The sequence below is a fragment of the Magallana gigas genome, chromosome 9 (assembly GCF_963853765.1).
Source record: "Magallana gigas chromosome 9, xbMagGiga1.1, whole genome shotgun sequence".
Lineage (NCBI taxonomy): Eukaryota > Metazoa > Mollusca > Bivalvia > Ostreida > Ostreidae > Magallana > Magallana gigas.
This window is the reverse complement of record NC_088861.1, coordinates 42,429,159-42,448,107: the sequence shown is the minus strand read 5'-3', so window position 1 is coordinate 42,448,107 and position 18,949 is coordinate 42,429,159. Positions and strand designations below refer to the sequence as shown.

Here is an 18,949-nt window from a genome sequence, read left to right as displayed (position 1 = left end):
TGATATTTTTATTTATCATGATTATGACTATCTTTGCAAAACAACTGTGCAAACTTAATAGATACATTGAGTTTTAGTGAATTAACTGAGCTCATGATAAGCATGTGAATACATATTTATACTAATATTGTAATTGTAAATAAATGGTGGGAGGGTGAGATATTTAACACCCCAACTGAGATTTATTTTTGTGCAAGCTTCTAACAATTTGACTAACGCAGGTGTAATAGACTTGTGTGAAACTTAGACATAAGCCCATTGACTAAATCAAGATCGGCTGAATCAGGATCCTCCAAAGTTTTAGGAATGATTGATCTAAACCCAAGTCAATTAGTTTGTGGTGGCCTGTTTTGTTTTTAAGCAATCAATCAAGCAATCAGGTTGTACATCATATTTTTTTGGTCATTTCAGTAGAATATTTACACAGAATTAAGGAAAAAAGTAAATCTATGACAAAATTTGCCGCACATATATTACTTTCATTGCCCAAAATATATTTTAAAATGATATGCTTATAAGTACGTGTGTGATGCTGCATCTAAAATGGTCTGATTGACAGTCGGTGTATCTAAGGAAATTGTGTTTTTTGTGTGAAACATTTTTTTTCAGTATTAGGTGGTGGTAACAGTCCACTGATTTTAATATCTCAAATATGGTTTGCTTAAAAGGACATGGTGATGAGGCCTAACAAAAAAAAATAGTTCTTTCCGCTTTCATCCTGAAAGAAAGTAGGGGTGGTTGGTCTGAATTTTTTTTTAAATTTTTCAAATATTTTTTTTTCCTTTAATATTGTAGTATCCATACATGCTGGTTAGAAACTGACAGTGCTGAATGGTATAAAATGAGAAATACTTTTAATATCATTCCTGACTATTAAGCTGGTCTTAAGAAAATACAAAAATGATATTATATATCAGATACTTCCTATGCCAACGATGAGAGCATTATTAAAATCTACAACTCATGAAAACATACAGCCATTATTGATTTTGAAACAAAACGTTTGAGTTACACTGATTTGAGAAGAGTAACTGCTTCAAGCGTTTTTGTGACCAAAATTTTGAGTATTTTTTTTTCCAAATCAGATGAAAACAAAAATAAACGATTTTCCATCAGAAATCCTTTAGGAAAATTTTTGAGTCGGGGGGTAAAAGCTAGGGTCGGTCGGGAAAGCGGAAACAAACGATTTTTTTTTTTAGGCCTGACTTGATTTGGAAATTCAAGTTTCATTGTCAAATTGAATTGTTGACTTAGCTACACATTCCTGCAAACAAGTTTATAAGTATTTTGATGAATCATTCAAGCTTTTATTAGCTCACCTGAGCCAAAGGCTCAAGTGAGCTTTTCTGATCACAATTTGTCTGTTGTCTGTCGTTGTCGTCGTTAACTTTTCACATTTTCGTCTTCTCAAGAACCACTGGGCAGATTTCAACCAACTCAAATTAAAATGGGAGCATCCACAGGTAGTGTGGATTCAAATTTGTTCAAATCATGGTCCCCGGGGTAGGGTGGGGCCACAATTGGGGGATCAAGTTTTACATAGGAATATATAGAGAAAATCTTCTTCTCAAAAACTATTAGGCCATGAAAGCTCAAATTTGAGTGGAAGCATCCTCAGATAGTGTAGATTCAAGTTCTTTCAAATCATGGTCCTCGAGGATAGGATGGGGCCACAATAGGGGAATGATTTTTTACATAGGAATATATAGAGAAAATCTTTAAAAATCTTCTTCTCATAAACTATTAGGCCAGAAAAGCTCAAATTATAAACTGCCGGTCTACTAATTCGCAAACATCTTGTCGAGTTTGAAATTAATGCGTGACTTTGAATTAGAGGTATACAAACACTTTTTTAAAGTCCGGTGAATGATTAGTTTTCAAGCATGTGTTTTACATTGATCGATGAAAGAAGCCACTTCCAGTGATTACATTACTTAAAAGACATTCCCATATTATCCCCAGCAATGAAAGAAAAGGTTTGCAATTCTTCAAGATGATTGAATATATCTTTTAACTTGGCCATAACAGTAAACTTGACTTGCAGTTAAATTATTGCAACACTGCATGATTTGTGATAAGGGTGTAAACTTTTTTTTTGCTATTGAAAAAGAATATACAATTTCCAGTGATTACATTACCTAAAAGACTTTCTCATATTATCCTCGGAAATGAAAAAAAAAAGGTTTGCAATTCTTAAAGATGATTGAATATATCTTTTAACTTGGCCATAATAGTAAACTTGACTTGCAGTTAATTTATTGCAACACTGCATGATTTGTGATAAGCATCTAAACTTTTTTTTTCCTATTGAAAAAGAATATACAATTTCCTAAAAGTTGTAATTTCTCTTATATGTTACATTTTGGTAGCTAAGGTTATTTCTAGTAAGCAAAGGCAATTGTGAAAGTTGCTGCACTGGAAGATTATTTTTCCCTAAAATCAAAATAGCTTAATAATTTGATGGTAAATGCATGAAAACTTTTTGTTGTACGGGTTGATTGTACTAAATTTCAAAAATCTTTCATTTTTAAGTTGAAATTGTTAATTACGATTATCAGAAACCCCTACTACATAATTTAATACATGCATGTATATAAAAATATGTGCTTTGAAATATGCGCAAAAAGGCCACATGGAATGCTACTGTTTTTTGGTTCTAAATCTATGTTTTTCCACCACTGGCAGTATTGACATTTGTTGATTCTCAGTTTAAAGACTGGACCTGGATAATTCTTAAGCTTCGGACACACAAAGGGTTCAAAGTTTGATATAGGTTTATATTTATTTGAATAGACGTTTAAGATCTTTTTGAGAATGCCAATGCTCAATATGTTATACAAATACAAATATACAGATTTCATTGGCACTAACACAATTACAATAATTGGGAAAGGGCAAATGAATATACAGGAACATTATTGTATGTTTACAATAACTGCATGTACAGTATATAACTACAGTCAGTTCAAGCATATCGTTTACAACATACACCCTAGCATAGCATGGCATTGAAATCTCATAACATATCATAAAAATCTCATACCATGGCATCAGAATCAGGGTTGGCAAAAAAGCGGGAAATACTCATATTTCCCAGGACGGTGGGAAATACTGGTAATTCCCGGGAATTACTGGTATTTCCCGGGAAATACTGGGAAATAAAGTACAACTACATATTATAGTACTTCAAACTTATACATTAGTCTTAATCAAATCTGTAGGGATGTAGACAATAGTACACCTTGTCAGCTTTTTGACATTTTATAATGTTCTTTGATTTTAACAAGTTTTGACTGCCCAGTAATGCATTGGTTATCTTCTTATGAATACTCCAAACATGGTTCAATCATTGACAACATTGTTGTTTTGTTTTTAAGACTAGTCAGTTATAGGTGAATCTATACAGTTATCATAAACATGATATCAAAAGTTCTATTTTCTGGTTATTTGGTGAATGTGAAAATGGTGCAAAAAAATTGTGAAAAATAAAGTGTGACTGTGTCACTACCTCAGTATGCAACACACCTAAGAAGAAGCCAATCAGCCCCACTTATAGTATATATCTGCCCAAAACAGGAGCACAACACTGTCAAGTGTCATTTATTAAAACAACATGTGTGATTATTAATTGTTATTTGTAACACCTACAGTAATTATAACAGATTATTTTGTGCTTTGAATTATAAATCTGTAAAAAAGAAAACTTGAAGTTCAAAAAGCTGGACTAAAATTTGTTCTTTAGCAGCTATAGAAGTCTTTGGGAATAGGTGATTGGTGAATTTAAGATTCATAAACTGGCAGTGAAATGGGAAAGTAGCTAGGATAAATTGGTTTTTGATGCTTATTGTTAATATCTTTTATCATAATCATATGTTTTGCATTGAAAAAATTAAAGAAATAAAGATTATAAATTTGTATTTCCCAGTATTTCCCAGATTAGTGAAAAACAGTAGTATTGACCGGGACAGGAAATACAGGTATTTACCACCGGTAATTCCCAGCAGTGGTATTTCCCGGCCAACCCTGATTCAGAATTTCATACCACAGCATACAAACTCAATACAATCTCATACGTCATAGCATTCAAAATTATTAAAACCCGGTATTAAATATTTTTATCTAAAATAATAAATGTTCTCATTGCAGATTAGTGCTTAAATCTGACTTCTAATAATTTTACTTCAAAATGTTCAGAACTCTTTTGCGTATATGTTGCACTATCACATGTCAGAAACTTACTGGTGTATAGTTTACAATGACCCATCCACCTACTTTTCGTGTTATTTTACCTCACGTCTGTAATTTGTAATTTCATTGTGTAAGGTCAACACAACAGTCATAGCCGCAGGTTTTGCATTTTACTTCCGATTCTCATGTACCTAACATATGGGGGCCTACATATTGCATATCAATTTCAACAACAGACACCCCTCTAACTAATGATAATCATTAAAAATCATAAGCCTTCAAATACAGCAACTCTCAATTTTACAAAAATATTGACGGGTACTTTATCGGAAACTGTCCCTTGCTACCTTTAACATACACTAACAGTCTCTGAAAAGTCATCTTGTCTTCAAATTAAAAAGTTTATGCTATTCTGAGAAAAAGTACACCACATTTTGCCAATTCCATTGAGGTTTAAGAAAAATATGGCCATTTAAGTGAACCAATCATTTCCACTTTCTTTTATTTAACACAGATTCAAAGGGTTCTCTATAAATAAAGCATCTTTGCCCAATCTTTTAGAGGTCAATTTGTTGTTCAACCTCCATAAATAAGAAACCTTATTCAATAATACATACATCTACTTGATATTATCATGATAAAAGCATCACATCACTTTTAAATACCTTTACATGTATACCCTCCCCCTATCTTTTGATTTTCACAAGAAGCATTAGTTTGAACACTTTAACCTAATATTATGAAACTTGTGGCAATTTCCTTGAGTCATTCCTTACACATATTTGAAAACAACCATCACTGATATTGAAAATTGATCTTTTTTGGTAAAAAGATGATTTGTAGCATTTTCATTCACAAAAAGACATGTCGCCTTACATGTGATTTCTTGTTTTCATGAAAAAATAAGCCTATAATCATATTTAGTGGATATCTTATATATTCTGGTTTCTAGTCTCCTTTTAATTTTGTTACATTAGTAAGACCTACAAGTGTGATGTGTGGTTTTAATTAAAATGAAATTCAAACACACCCAGGTACCTGCGGGTGGATGAGAATTCCATGAAAAATGTTCAAATTTTACATGTTTTTCTACATTTTTGATGTCCATATACAATAAAAGGGTAAAAATATGTTGTTTGTTCATTTCAAGAGTGATTATCATAGCAAATGTTATTTCAAAGTCAAATATACATCTACATATCCTACATGTAATGGTAATGGAATCCATTGGGAAGAGGGGATGGCTTTTTCAATTCTGTAAATACATCTAAAATATCATTTTTGGATAGGAAGGAGCAAAAACTTGAGTTTTTTGACATATTGTATACTTTTCTACATGTAAAGTAGTACTTTATCCGAAACTGTCCCTTGCTACCTGAACTTTTCTGTCACATTTCTCAGAGATGGCTGAACAGAATTGTACAAAACTCTTGGATACGATAGGCCTGGCTATATAGATGTGCAATCTGGTTTGATTTTTCTAAATCGGGGTTGGCCAACCACTTTTCTGGGGGGTCAAAACGTTGGGGGTCTAACATTGGACCTTATGGGAAAAATTGTAGACTCTATTGTAAATGGTTATAACTTGAAAATGGACAAAGGTAATTATATAGGGTTTTCAGAATCATATATTGACTGTTACATGCAATATATAGGGTTTATTAGACCTGACCCCTGGGGTCATCCCCACCCCCCCCCCCCCCACCCTCCCCCTAAAATTGGAAATGACCATATATCTCAAAAACTGTTAGAATTCTGAGCTTTAAACCATATACCGGTATATTCTTGTTCCATGTCTTAAGGGGAATCAAATGTTATGTAGATCATGGGCCCTTGGGGGTGGTCCTGACCCCCCTCAAACAGGAAGTGCCCAAATATCTTGAAAACGGTCGAGATCCCCACCCTTAAACCATATATATTCTATTTCCTTGTGTCAAGGGGAATCAAATGGTATGTAGGTCATGGCTCCACGGGGGTGGTCCTGCCCCCCAAAAACAGGAAGTGCCCAAATATCTTGAAAACGGCTAAGATCCCCACCTCTAAACCATATATATTTTAGTTCCTTGTGTCAAGGGGAATCAAATTGTATGTAGGTCATGGGCTCCGAGGGCGGTCCTTACCCCCCTCCTCCCCCCCCAAAACGGGAAGAGCCCAAATATCTTGAAAACGGCCGAGATCCCCACCCCTAAACCACATACATTCTTGGACCTATTGGTAAGATGAATCACATGGTAAGTAGGTCATGGGCCCCGGGGATGGTCCTGACCCCCCCTCAAACAGGAAGTGCACAAATAACTTGAAAAAAGTTAAGATCCCCACCCCTAAACCATATATATTCTTGTTTCATGTGTCAAGGGGCATCAAATGGTATGTAGGTTATTGGCCCCAGGGTTGGTCCTGACTCCCCTCAAACAGGAAGTGACCAAATATCTTAAAAACGGTTAAGATCCCAACCCCTAAACCATATATATATATTTGTTCCTCGGTTTAAGGGGCATCAAATGGTATGTAGGTCATTGGCCCCGGGGGGTGGTCCTGACCCCCCCCCCCCCAAACAGGAAGTGCCCAAATATCTTGAAAACGGCTACTAACTCAGCCCCTTTTATATATATTTATTCTTGTTCCTTGGGTCCTGGGGAACATCATGAAACTTCAGAAATAAAAATAATCAAGTTCTAAATCTTTTTGTCTGTAAAGTTTGACCCATCTACCAATGATGGCCTCGTTCGTTTGGGAGACTTTATAATCTCCCCGATTATAATTACATCTTGTTCTTCATAGCATAGCACACAAATCGCATTGCATTGAAACCTCGTAGCATATCATTAAAAGCTGATACCATAGCATGACATAAAATTGTAAAAGATATGCATCGAATGACTGTATGAAATTATACTGTTCTGAAAGTGGCTCAACATAAGAATATCTAGGAAACATTTTAAAAATCTTTAAATACAGGATTTATTTTATTCATTGTCCCAATATTTTGATTATAACTTCATTAAGCTGATTTTCTAATGTCTCTTGTTTCTTAAATGAGCAATGTTGCCCATTTGCATCTCTTATTTCTATAGGTAATAACTAAAGTGCTAGTATTAATCCATTATATTTGTTATATTACTGTGGTTTCATCAATATTCATTGAATACCAATTTTCGTGGATTTCGTTATTAATTTGATCCACAAAATTAAGTGTTCATTGAAGTGCAATTTCTATCAACATTTTGTATTGATAGGGTCATTGGCCACAAATTTATGTATTCTTGAGACTGTGATTTTCACTTTATCCTTGAAAATTGATACCCTTGAAAATTAATGAAACCACAGTAATTCCACTTATGCAGTGGTAAAACAGTTACTGTTTATTTGAAATTTGTGCTTATTTTTTATATTTTTTCCATTACATATATTGCGGACAATTTTGACATGGATTATGGATACAGCTCACATAAAAGAAAACCCGGTTTGCTGTCAAATTGACAGCTTTTCAGTTGTTTAGTTTTATTTACATATTCTGTTTGTAAATAATTCATCAACAATTTTACCTTAAACTAAGTCTTAATTGCAAACAATTTTTTTAATGAAATTCGCTAGAGCTACGTCACTAAAATTTCTCGACACAAACCATTCCTTTCTGAACAAATGAGAATAACATCATTGGTTTGTTAAATGCTTAAATCCCATGATCCAATTTACAAAATAAAATCGTCAAGAATAAAACTAATATTAGATTATTTGATGTTAGAATTTACTTGAACAAAGTGCGGAAAATTTGATAATTTTAAATACGTCTCGACAGAGTAACATAAAATAGCAAAATGTATATCCACATAGGTGAGACCTGTAGGTCTGCAGCATATATAGGGGTTGTAGGGATAGTGATGATAAAAGACAAACATATGGGGGACAGTGCCTTTATATGAGTGGTGTTCAGCTTTATGCCCATTTCAATTACCGTAATAATAATGCCTCTTTCTTTTAATGATTTTCAGTTGTTAAAAAATACTTGGCAAATATGAAGGTTAATTTTAAAAAAATATATTTCCTTATAGATGCCAAAAAGAAAAAGACCAGTTAATGAACGAAAGCGACGAGAAAGAAATAGAGAAAGAAGAAGGCAGCAAAGACAGAAACCTGTCGACGAAGATGTACCACAAGTTGTAACGATATCTTCTGTCCCCTGCGGGACAGAGGATGGAGCATGCTTAGCTCCTCCCGGTAATTTTCCGGGGCTTGGTTCTATGGGGTTTCCACCTAAAGAGGAAAAACCCCTGGCCAGGGTGCAGGCCTCGCCTCGAGTGAAAATGCATTCACCTGCCCTGAGGTTGCCATCTCCTCGGGGAAGTCGTCTGTTTGTCCATGAACAGGACAAGGCACCGTCCCCTGACTCCCTAGAAAGGGTTTGTGCTCCACCGAGGGCACCTGGACCGGACACCGTGCACGTGTCCGGACCAGCAGGTCAGGCGCAGCTGGAAACCTCTATGTATGGAGGGACCAGCAGGAAAACAAAAGATGAGGGCTACTTAACGGAAAACAAAAAGGAAACTGAACGGAAAACAAATAGATATGAACATGAAAACAATGAGAAACATATTTCAGAGATAGATAATGAAAGAAACTTGAACAAAAGACATGCAGATCAGTGTTCACCACAATCAGGTAATGAAAGTGACAATGACAAATATTGCTCAGTTCAAGGTTCATTTCATCAAGCTGATCCTTTGTTTCTAGAAAACTCTGGTACTCAATGTGTTGCTAATTGTTTAGCAGGATTAGCCTATCACAAACTAAAGAATGCAAAGTTTTGGAAAACAGTTGACATGGACAGAGCTTTAATCACAGGCGACGAGCTGTACACATATTTGCAAAGAAGCTCAACAATTAATGATAGGTACCTACTTGTAGAAGAATTGCCAGAACGTTTTGAGTGTTTTGATCACTGTTACAAATTTCATGCAAATGAATCGATCACAACTGTTATTATGGCTGATGATAATTTAAACTATGCAGATTTTAATGCAGTACACTTAGATGATGCAATTCAGATTGCACTTGCAGACAATGATGGATGTTTTGTGTGTTTTGGTGGAAACACTCTGCTCTTAGGCAAAACAGAATGTGGCTTTTTTGCTTTTGACTCCCATTCTAGATCTTTAAATGGAATGTGTAGTGTTACTGGAAAGAGCACAAGAATTTTACTTAAAGATTATAAAGAAGTGTACTCACATCTTCAAAATCTTGCTCTCTCTATGGGGTATTCAAGAAATGTTGAGTGTAACTTGACAAGTGTTTCCTGCAAGATGATTTCATTGGAGAACACAAATTGTTGGTATGAAGACGACGGAGATAAGGGTATATCACAAAAAGAAAAGTTGTCACTAGGAAGAAAAGATGAAACACCTGATGAAAACGATGATTTGCTATTGGTTGGTTGTGACAATGTACAATATGATTATTTTCCAATTGATACAAAGTTGAAAAAACAGCTATGTGAGTACTTAAATATTCCTTACATCAGCACTGACAATTCTAGTGACATCCAGTGTCATAGGACACATATCAGCAAACCAAGACATGAACAGGCGATTTCAGGAGACGGAAACTGCTTCTTTAGAGCTATTTCATTCAGTCTAACAAACTCTGAGGATTACCACAATATAATTCGTAATGCTGTTTGTGCTCACATGATCAAAAACAAAGACTTATTCAAACCGTTCTTACGTGATGGTTTACAGTCAGTTGATCTCTACCTCTCTTCTACCCAAATGTTACAAGAAGGTACGTGGGCTACTGAGGTTGAAATATTTGCAACAGCTCACTTACTGAATGTTGATATTTATACATATTCTGGAGAATGTTGGTTAAAGTTTTCAGTCTGTCAAATAGAAACTGGTATGCAAAGCAGACCTGGAGCAATTTACCTAAATCATCATCAACAAAACCATTACAATATTGTGCTTTCTGTAACTGGAGAGGAATCGGATTTAACCCCAATGCAACAAAACAAACATCCCCAAGAGTATAAAAAACGACACCAAAACCGCAGACGTATGAAGCAAGAAAGGGAATCAAAATCAGACATGCAGGGAACATCTTGTGCTGCCGAGACACGAAAAATTTCTCAAAGAAAGAGATACCACGAAGACGTGGAATTTAGAGAAAACAAACTAAAAGCAGCCTATATTAGATACTCTGAAGATGAGCAATTTCAAGCTAGTGTAAGACGGGTGAGCAAGGAGAGGTATAGAAATGACATCGAATATCAAAACAGAACGAAAAAAAGACCCAAGATGAAGTATTCTACAGATGAGAAACATAAAGACAGTGTCAAAAAAGAAAGTATTCTGAAATATGCCACGGATTTTGATCATAAGGAATATGTCAAAAAGAAAAGTGTTGAAAAATATGATATGAATGAAAGGCATAGAAATTGTGTCAAAAACAGAAGCATCGAGAAATATGCAACAGATGAAGAACATAGGAATAAAGTCAAAATGAGGAGCATCAAGAAATACGCAATCGATGATAAACACAGAGAAAATGTAAAAGCAAATAGCAACAAAAGGTACAAGATGGATAAAAAACACAGAATGGAAGTCAATATTTCAAGTACAAAGAGATATAGGGAAAATGAAATATTTCGGGAGAAAAAGCTTTTAGCTGCAGCTAAAAAATATAAACTTGATGACACATTCAGGTCAAAGACAAAGGCTTCTAGTAAAGATCTCTATGACTCTTCTGCAACTATAAAAACAGAAAAGAAGGAAAGAGTTAAACGTCAAAGACTTGCTAAAAAAACTATCTTTGAAAATCAGGAACAGGTTATAAAGGCATTTAAAGCAAAGGCAATGCAAGGAAATGATTATTCGTGTTGTTGTTGTGATCGACTACTGTTTCAAAACCAAGTTCAAAGATGTGAACGAAAGACCTATGCCAAAAATGAGCAAGCAGCAAATGTTGCAGACATGTGCATTCAGGATAAATACAGTCACCAATGCACAAATTCATGTCCTGAAAATTGCATCAAATCAAAGATATGGATTTGTTACACTTGTCATCGGAAAATATTGACAGGAAATATTCCTGCAGAGGCAGCTATTAACAAAATGGCACTGGAGGATATTCCAAAAGAACTGAAACAACTAAACAGCCTTGAGAAACACTTGATTGCTATGCATATTCCATTTATGAAAGTATCTGCTCTTCCTCATGGAGGACAACAAAATATTCATGGACCAGTCGTATGTGTACCATCAGACTTGAAAAAAGTTACCAGGTTACCAATGAAGCCGGATGATGATATGTTACTTAGAGTAAAACTGAAGAGAAAGTTAAATTACAAAGGGTATGTTGAATACCAGTTTGTTGATCCAATACACATATTTGAGGCTTTGAATTTTTTGAAACAGAACAACCACTGGTATAAAGATGTATCAATTGACACAAGTTGGGAAGGAAATGTTGAAAATGATCATGAAATATCTGGGAAACATGACTTATTATCAGACGATGATGATCCGCAGACCATTGCAACAGATACTTGTTTACAGCCTGTGGATATTGCCCAAGAAGTCCTTGATCATTACTTTGATGACATTTACAATATTGCCCCGGGTGAAGGAAATAATCCAGTGAGGATGTTACAAGAACAAGGCAATGAAGCAAAGACGTTTCCGTATCTTTTCCCTAGTGGACACTTTTCCTGGAATGACAATAGAGACACAAGGATAACATTGTCAAGATACTTTAACAATCGTCTTATGAGTACTGACGACCGATTTGCAAAAGACAGCAATTATATTTTCTTTAGTCAGTTTATGTCTGATTTGAATCAAGTGATAGAGAAAACACAGATATCTATTAGGAAAACGGTCACAAGATTAGGAACTTACGAAAACGTGACGGCAAAAATGGTACAAAATCCTGAAGTACTTTCTAAGTTGATGAAAAACGACGAGGCTTTGCGATTTATGCAACCTATACGTGGAACACCAGCGTATTGGTCAGCTGCACAAAAGGATCTGTTTGCTATGCTTCGCCAGTTAGGAATACCGACTTGGTTTTGCTCGTTTTCTGCTGCAGAACACAGATGGAATGATGCAGTTGCAACAATATTAAGGCAACAAGATGATAACAGAGATCCCAGCAAGTTGGATTGGTCTGAAAAAAATGAGGTGCTTAGAAGCAATCCTGTAACAGTGGCCAGAATGTTTGAGCACAGATTTCATCTTTTTCAAACTGAGGTGATATTTTCTCCATCGGAACCAATTGGGAAAGTATCAGATTATTTCCAAAGAGTTGAATTTCAACAACGAGGGTCACCACATATGCACTGCTTATATTGGATTGAAAATGCTCCAAAACTTGATGAAAACGGAGAGGATGCCGTCTGCAATTTCATAGACAAATATATCAGTTGTGCAGTGCCATCTGAAGAAGAAGACATGGAGCTCAGGAATACAGTATTGGCTGTTCAACAGCACAGCAAAAAGCATTCAAAATCATGCCGAAAGAAGGGCACAGATTGTAGGTTTAATTTTCCAAGACCACCATCTGCATGCACATTCATCAATTCGCCACAAGAAGAAGAAAACGATGATGATGTTAATGTTTTAAAACAGGAACACTCAAGTGCTAAAGAGATATTGCTTCAAGTATGGAATAGTGTGCAAGAAATAGCAAATGAATCAGACAGAACGGAAGATATTTTTGAGCATCTAGGTTTGACACAACCAGAATACGAGGAAGCACACAGACGATTAGCGAAGAAAAGAACAGTTGTTCTTAGAAGACAACCATGTGAACTTTGGATCAATCAATATAATCCATGCCTCTTAAAAGCTTGGGATGCCAATATGGATATTCAGTTTGTTTTGGATCCTTTTAGTTGCATCGTTTACATCATTTCGTACATATCAAAGTCTGAGAGAGAAATGGGAATGGTGTTAAAACAAACAAAAATAGAGGCAGAAGAGGGAAATGAAAGTGCCCGTACGACCTTGAAAAAAATTGGGTCTGCATATTTGAATCATCGGGAAGTAAGCGCACAAGAAGCTGTTTATCGTGTATGTAACTTAAAAATGAAGGAATGTTCGAGAAAAGTTGTCTTTATACCTGTAGGTGACAACCCCACTAGATTGACTAAACCTCTCTCTCAGCTTGAAAGAAAACAAAAGACAAAAGATCATGGCAGTCTTGACGATGACGGTGATGAAGAAGATATCTGGATGACAAATATAATAGAAAGATATGAAAATCGACCATCAAAGTCAACGTTTCAGAATATGTGTCTGGCAGAATTTTGTTCAGAATTCAGAGTACTAGCAAAGTCCCAGGTTCCTAAAACTTTCAATGAAAATGTCTTTGAACTGCAAGATTCGAAAGGATTTGTCCAAAGAAGAACACGCACAAAACCGGCAGTAATCAGATATCCAAGATTTAATGAAGAGAAAATGTCTGAGAAGTATTACCAATCTATCTTACAGTTGTTCTTGCCATACTGGACTGTTAGTCAATTGAAACCACCTGGGTTTGATACGTTTCAGATATTTTATGAAAATGGACATGTAAAAATTAGAGGAGTGAATGCTCTGCAATCAGTCAAATCAATCGTTGACACAAACCGAACACGTTATGCTCAAAATGAACATTTACTTGTAGAAGCGCAAGAAACGTTCGAAAACATCGGGGAACCAGAAGATGCATGGGCACATCTTTGTCCAGAATCAGAGTTAATGAGACAAGAATGCACTATATTAAGAAATGTACCAGCTGATTTGAATGTCACAGAGGAGCTTCCAGATATGCAAACTGATAACAACTCGGATGTACTTTACAAAGTTCAACAAAATTCACAATCCAAAGACGAGATGTTGCAAATCCTGCAAAATTTAAATGACACACAAATGAAGGTTTTCTATTTAGTTCGAGAGTGGTGTTTAAAGAAAAACTTTGGAGAAAATCCAGATCCACTGCACATTTTCATAACAGGTGGTGCAGGAACAGGCAAGAGCCAACTTATCAAATCCATACACTATGAGGCGTCACGCATTCTTGGAAAAAATGTGACACGTCCTGACTGTGTTTCAGTGCTATTAACCGCGTTTACTGGAACAGCTGCATTCAACATAGGAGGAAATACAATTCATCATTTATTTTCACTACCGAAATGTATGCGTTTCCCCTATGAACCTTTGGGAGAACAGACTCTAAGTGAAATGAGAGTTCAACTAGGAGATCTCAAAATTCTAATTATTGATGAGATTTCGATGGTATATAAAAAAATACTGTTGTATGTTCACGAAAGACTTGTGCAAATCAAAAAATGCAAAGAACCTTTTGGTGGAGTGTCTGTTATTGCAGTTGGAGATTTTTACCAGCTCCCTCCAGTAAAACAACGAAAAGATGAAAGACTTTACAAAGACAATCCACTTTACCCAGTTGATTATTGGCTTGATCTTTTCAAAATGATTGAGTTAACCGAAATTATGAGACAACGTGACGACATACCGTTTGCAACAGCGCTAAATTCACTTCGGACTAGAGTAGTAAAACAACCACTGTCAGAAGAAACAAATTCCATCCTGAACGAATGCATAAGGGAAGGTCCAGACGATGCTCTCCACGTATATTCAACAAATGATGAAGTAAATGACTACAACTTAGAGATGCTTAAAAAAACCTGTAAAGACCTTGTTGAGATTGACGCCCAAGACTTTACTAAAGATAGATCGACAGATAATCTATTCTTAAGAGATAAGCCAATAACAAAACCTGGAACATGCAGTCTTTCAGCCACTTTGTTAATGGGAGATGGAGCAAGGGTAATGCTGACAAGAAACTGTAATGTTGATGACGGCCTTGTAAACGGAGTAATGGGACATGTATCTCATTTTGTATATGGTCAGAACCATGCAGCCAACTGTGTTGTTGCAATAGGAGTAATATTTGACAATAATAATGTTGGGAAAAAGTCTGGAAAAAGAACCAAAAATGGAAATGCTGTTCTGATTGAAAGAGTTCAAGAGGAGATACTACAACAAAAAAGTAAGAACGTTGTACGACACCAGTTTCCATTACGATTGTCATGGGCTTGCACAGCACACAAAGTACAAGGAATGACAGTTGACAAAGCTGTTGTTAATTTAGACCGCACATTTTGCCCGGGGCAAGGCTATGTTGCATTAAGCCGAGTTACCTCAAAGAAAGGATTATTTGTTGAAACCAACAAACCAGAATTATTCAAGAAAAAGATATTTGCTGACCCAGAAGTCCAAATAGCCTTAAAAGAAATGCCAATATTGGTACTACCAAACTTTGATACTCTCAAAGATGGATTCACAATATTTCTTCATAACATTCAGAGTCTCAATAAACATTTCAAAGATCTTAAAAAGGATCCTCGATGTTGGAATGCGGATATCATATGTCTAACAGAGACTTGGATCAAATCTGGACAAAATGTCAGTGCATTCGAGATCGATGGTTTCAGTTTTCATCAATCGGCTAGAGGAGATGTGTATAATGACAGCAATGCTCAAGTTTTACAACTACAGTCTTCAAAGGGTGGTGGTGTTGCTGTTTACATTAACCAATCTGAACAGGAAAACCATGTTCATTCGCTGCCTGAAAAAAATTTAGAAGGCATCTGTGTAAAGTGTATGTCAGGAGACATGGTAATTTTAACTGTATATCGTCCACAGTCTTTGAGTGTTACTCACTTTTTGTTCCAACTTGAAAAACTGATAGAATACTACAAACTACAAAATCAGAACTTTGTTTGTCTTGGTGACTTCAATGAGGATGCCCAATCACCAGGCCCTATTCAGACTTTTATGACTGACAAAGGTTTCAAGCAAATAGTTGATTTCAAAACAACGGAAGGTGCCACTACTCTTGATCATGTATATTTGTCATCATCGATTAATGCAAAAGTACAAAAAATACCAACGTATTACAGTTATCACGATGCACTAATGTTGAAAATTAAAAGAAACGCATAATGCGTGTGTGTTGTACTCAGATCTGTTGCCTGTAATTATTATAGATCACTTGCTTAGCAGTAACGTTTAAAATTTATTAGTATGTCTTATACAGCAACAAAAGTTGTCTCTTAAAAAAATTTAAGAAAACAAAATTGAATGTTCCAAATTAATATTTACAAACTTAATATGGTACATTTATAAGCCCAATTAAAGTCTAAAAACCAATAACTAATAGTACACTCCTTCGAATATTTATTTAGTATTATGTAACATTGTCAAAATATATCTGTTTTTTCATTAAACAAAATAGAATAAAGACAAAATTGCTTTCTATCAAAGAGTTACTGCATGTAGATTCCTTATATTACGCGAGCACTTAATTTCGCGATTCCTTCGTTTTGCATCAAATTGCGAGAATATGAAATCGCAAAAACAGAATTTCTACCATAGTTTCAATTACTTTACATCTGGCAGAAAAATTAAAGCGAGATTTTAAAACCAACGAGATGTGCTTTTCGTGTTTCTACACGGAAATTGAATCCACGCCTTTAGTACCTATAATCAATATAAACAATCATTGTAAATGTATTGAATATCTCAAAACCATATAATTGTGAAACATGAAAAGAATATAAATGAAAAATATTTTTGTTCAGAAACATGTTTAAAGGCCGAAAATAACAGTGTAAAAAAAGTCATTGTAAAGAAAAGTAAAATGCCAAATCTTATTTATCGAAAATAAAACGTTTAAGAAACACTAAGAGGAGTGAAGCTATCAATAAACTGCGGACAAACTTTAAATCGGACGAAAGAAAAAAAAAATCGTTATGTATGAAAAGCAATATATGCTTATTTCGAAATGTTGCAGAAATAAAAAGATACATATCTTTAAACATTTTGTTTGTGGAACTTCAAAACATGATTTAAATTTTCAGAAATGGCTATTTCTAGCTCTTTACTAGTGAATATTTCGTAATAATACAATACAATATGAACATTTTAATAATCTCATGTTACTTAATTGGAAGTTTTTAGCAGTCAGGAGTTCAAAACATTTGGAACCTAAAATAAGGTAATCAAAGAGGTCTTTTATTTATAACTGTTAATTTGGGGATATTTTGTAATTGATCATAGAAGCTAAAATGATTACCTAAATGTTATGCACCCACAATATAATGATTTACTCGTGTTCCGTAATTAGTAGTTTTTAAGGGTCACAAATACAAAATTTTGCTCACCCATATCTCATAAGGAAAATATCTTGGTAAACAGTTTAGAAGAAAATATGATTATAATGAACTACTTAACAATATCTTACCATCAAATTCTCATTAAACAGTCCCGACAATGAGATAAAAGGTCGCCCATTAAATATTCTAGCTTAGAACAGTAACAAAATTCCAAACACTTGATGTATTTACCTTTGAATGCCCTTTTATCTAATACCAAGAACAAGGAGTTTGCCCATAAAATTGGGGACCAAGAGACACTTGTTGAACAAAATGTATTTCAAATTATAAAGCCTTACATTTAATATAAAGAACAACAGGATGGTCACTCGAATTAGGAACCAAGAGGGTTCTGAATGTTTCCGACCAGCCACTTACACCTCAAATAAAAAAAAAATCTCTTGCACTTAGAATGAAAACACGTTCTTCTATTTACAAATTATCTGTAGCTGTTAAAATGCAAACTCAAGGTCATACAATTTTCTCAATTTCTAGATCGGACGGAAGACCTCCTCGTTGCTCGCAACGAGATCGTGTCTAGTTATTTTTCTTTTTTTTCTTACAAATTTTGTCCGCGCGAGTTCTCGGAAATGGCTCAGCCGATTTTTGTGAAACTTTCAGATCTGATAGATATTGATCTGAACCTTATTGGAAATTTTTTATATTGATGACGTCATTTCCGTTTCCGATATTTTAACGTAATAGCGATTTTTGGAGGCTTAGTTTGTCCATGCAACTACTTCTAAACTATAAAAGATATTGAATTCAAATTTTCAGGGATTGTAGACAAAAGATTGTAGATGTGTATGATGTCAATCAAATTTGTCTAATTAAAAAGGCGTCGAAGCTCGCCTGGACCTGAAAATTGAGTTTAAAAAAACATCGTAATTTTTTTAGGTTTTCTGTGTTTATCTCTTTTCTGAAAAATATTTTGTTAAAACATGTATTGCAAAAAACGTTTATATTTACAGGACCTTTCATTTGAAACCAAGAAAAAGGGGCTGGCCCCTCAAATTAGGGGACCAAAGGGCTCTAAAGTCTTTAATCTGTATCCCTTTACTGAGGGATATTTTGTGAAAAATTATAGAAGCAAATATGTTAATCTCACAGTTATGTATATAAGCAATGCAATGATTTTATCATGTGTTACGTAATTAAGGAGTTTTAGGGGCCAAAAGTCCAAAATTCTGATCACCTATATCTCAGAAAGGAACAATATTTTGAAATGCAGTACAGAAGAAAAGTTGTTCAAAATGATGTTTTCAACAATATGCAACCTTCAAAATTTCGTTAAACAGCCCCTATAAGAAATTAGGGATCGGCCCCTAAAACCTTCTTTCTCATATATCTCAAAAATGGTAACGAATTTCTAAACACTTGTTGAAAAAAATGTGTTCAAAAATAAAAGACCTTTTATTTGATATAAAAAAAAGGGCTGGCCCCTAAAATTAGGGGTCCAAAGGGCTCTAAAGTCTTTTATCTATAGCCCCTTACTGAGGGATATTTTGCGATACGTTATAGAAGCAAATATGTTAATGTTAAAGCTAT

General features: G+C 34.9%; 1 protein-coding gene across 1 annotated transcript; it reads left to right on the top strand.

Moving 5' to 3' along the window:
- Positions 1-8,240: 8,240 nt before the first annotated feature.
- On the top strand, positions 8,241-16,190 carry LOC136271915 (uncharacterized). Its single transcript, XM_066072501.1, has one exon. The coding sequence runs from the start codon at positions 8,241-8,243 to the stop codon at positions 16,188-16,190; it is 7,950 nt and encodes a 2,649-aa protein (XP_065928573.1).
- Positions 16,191-18,949: the final 2,759 nt, after the last annotated feature.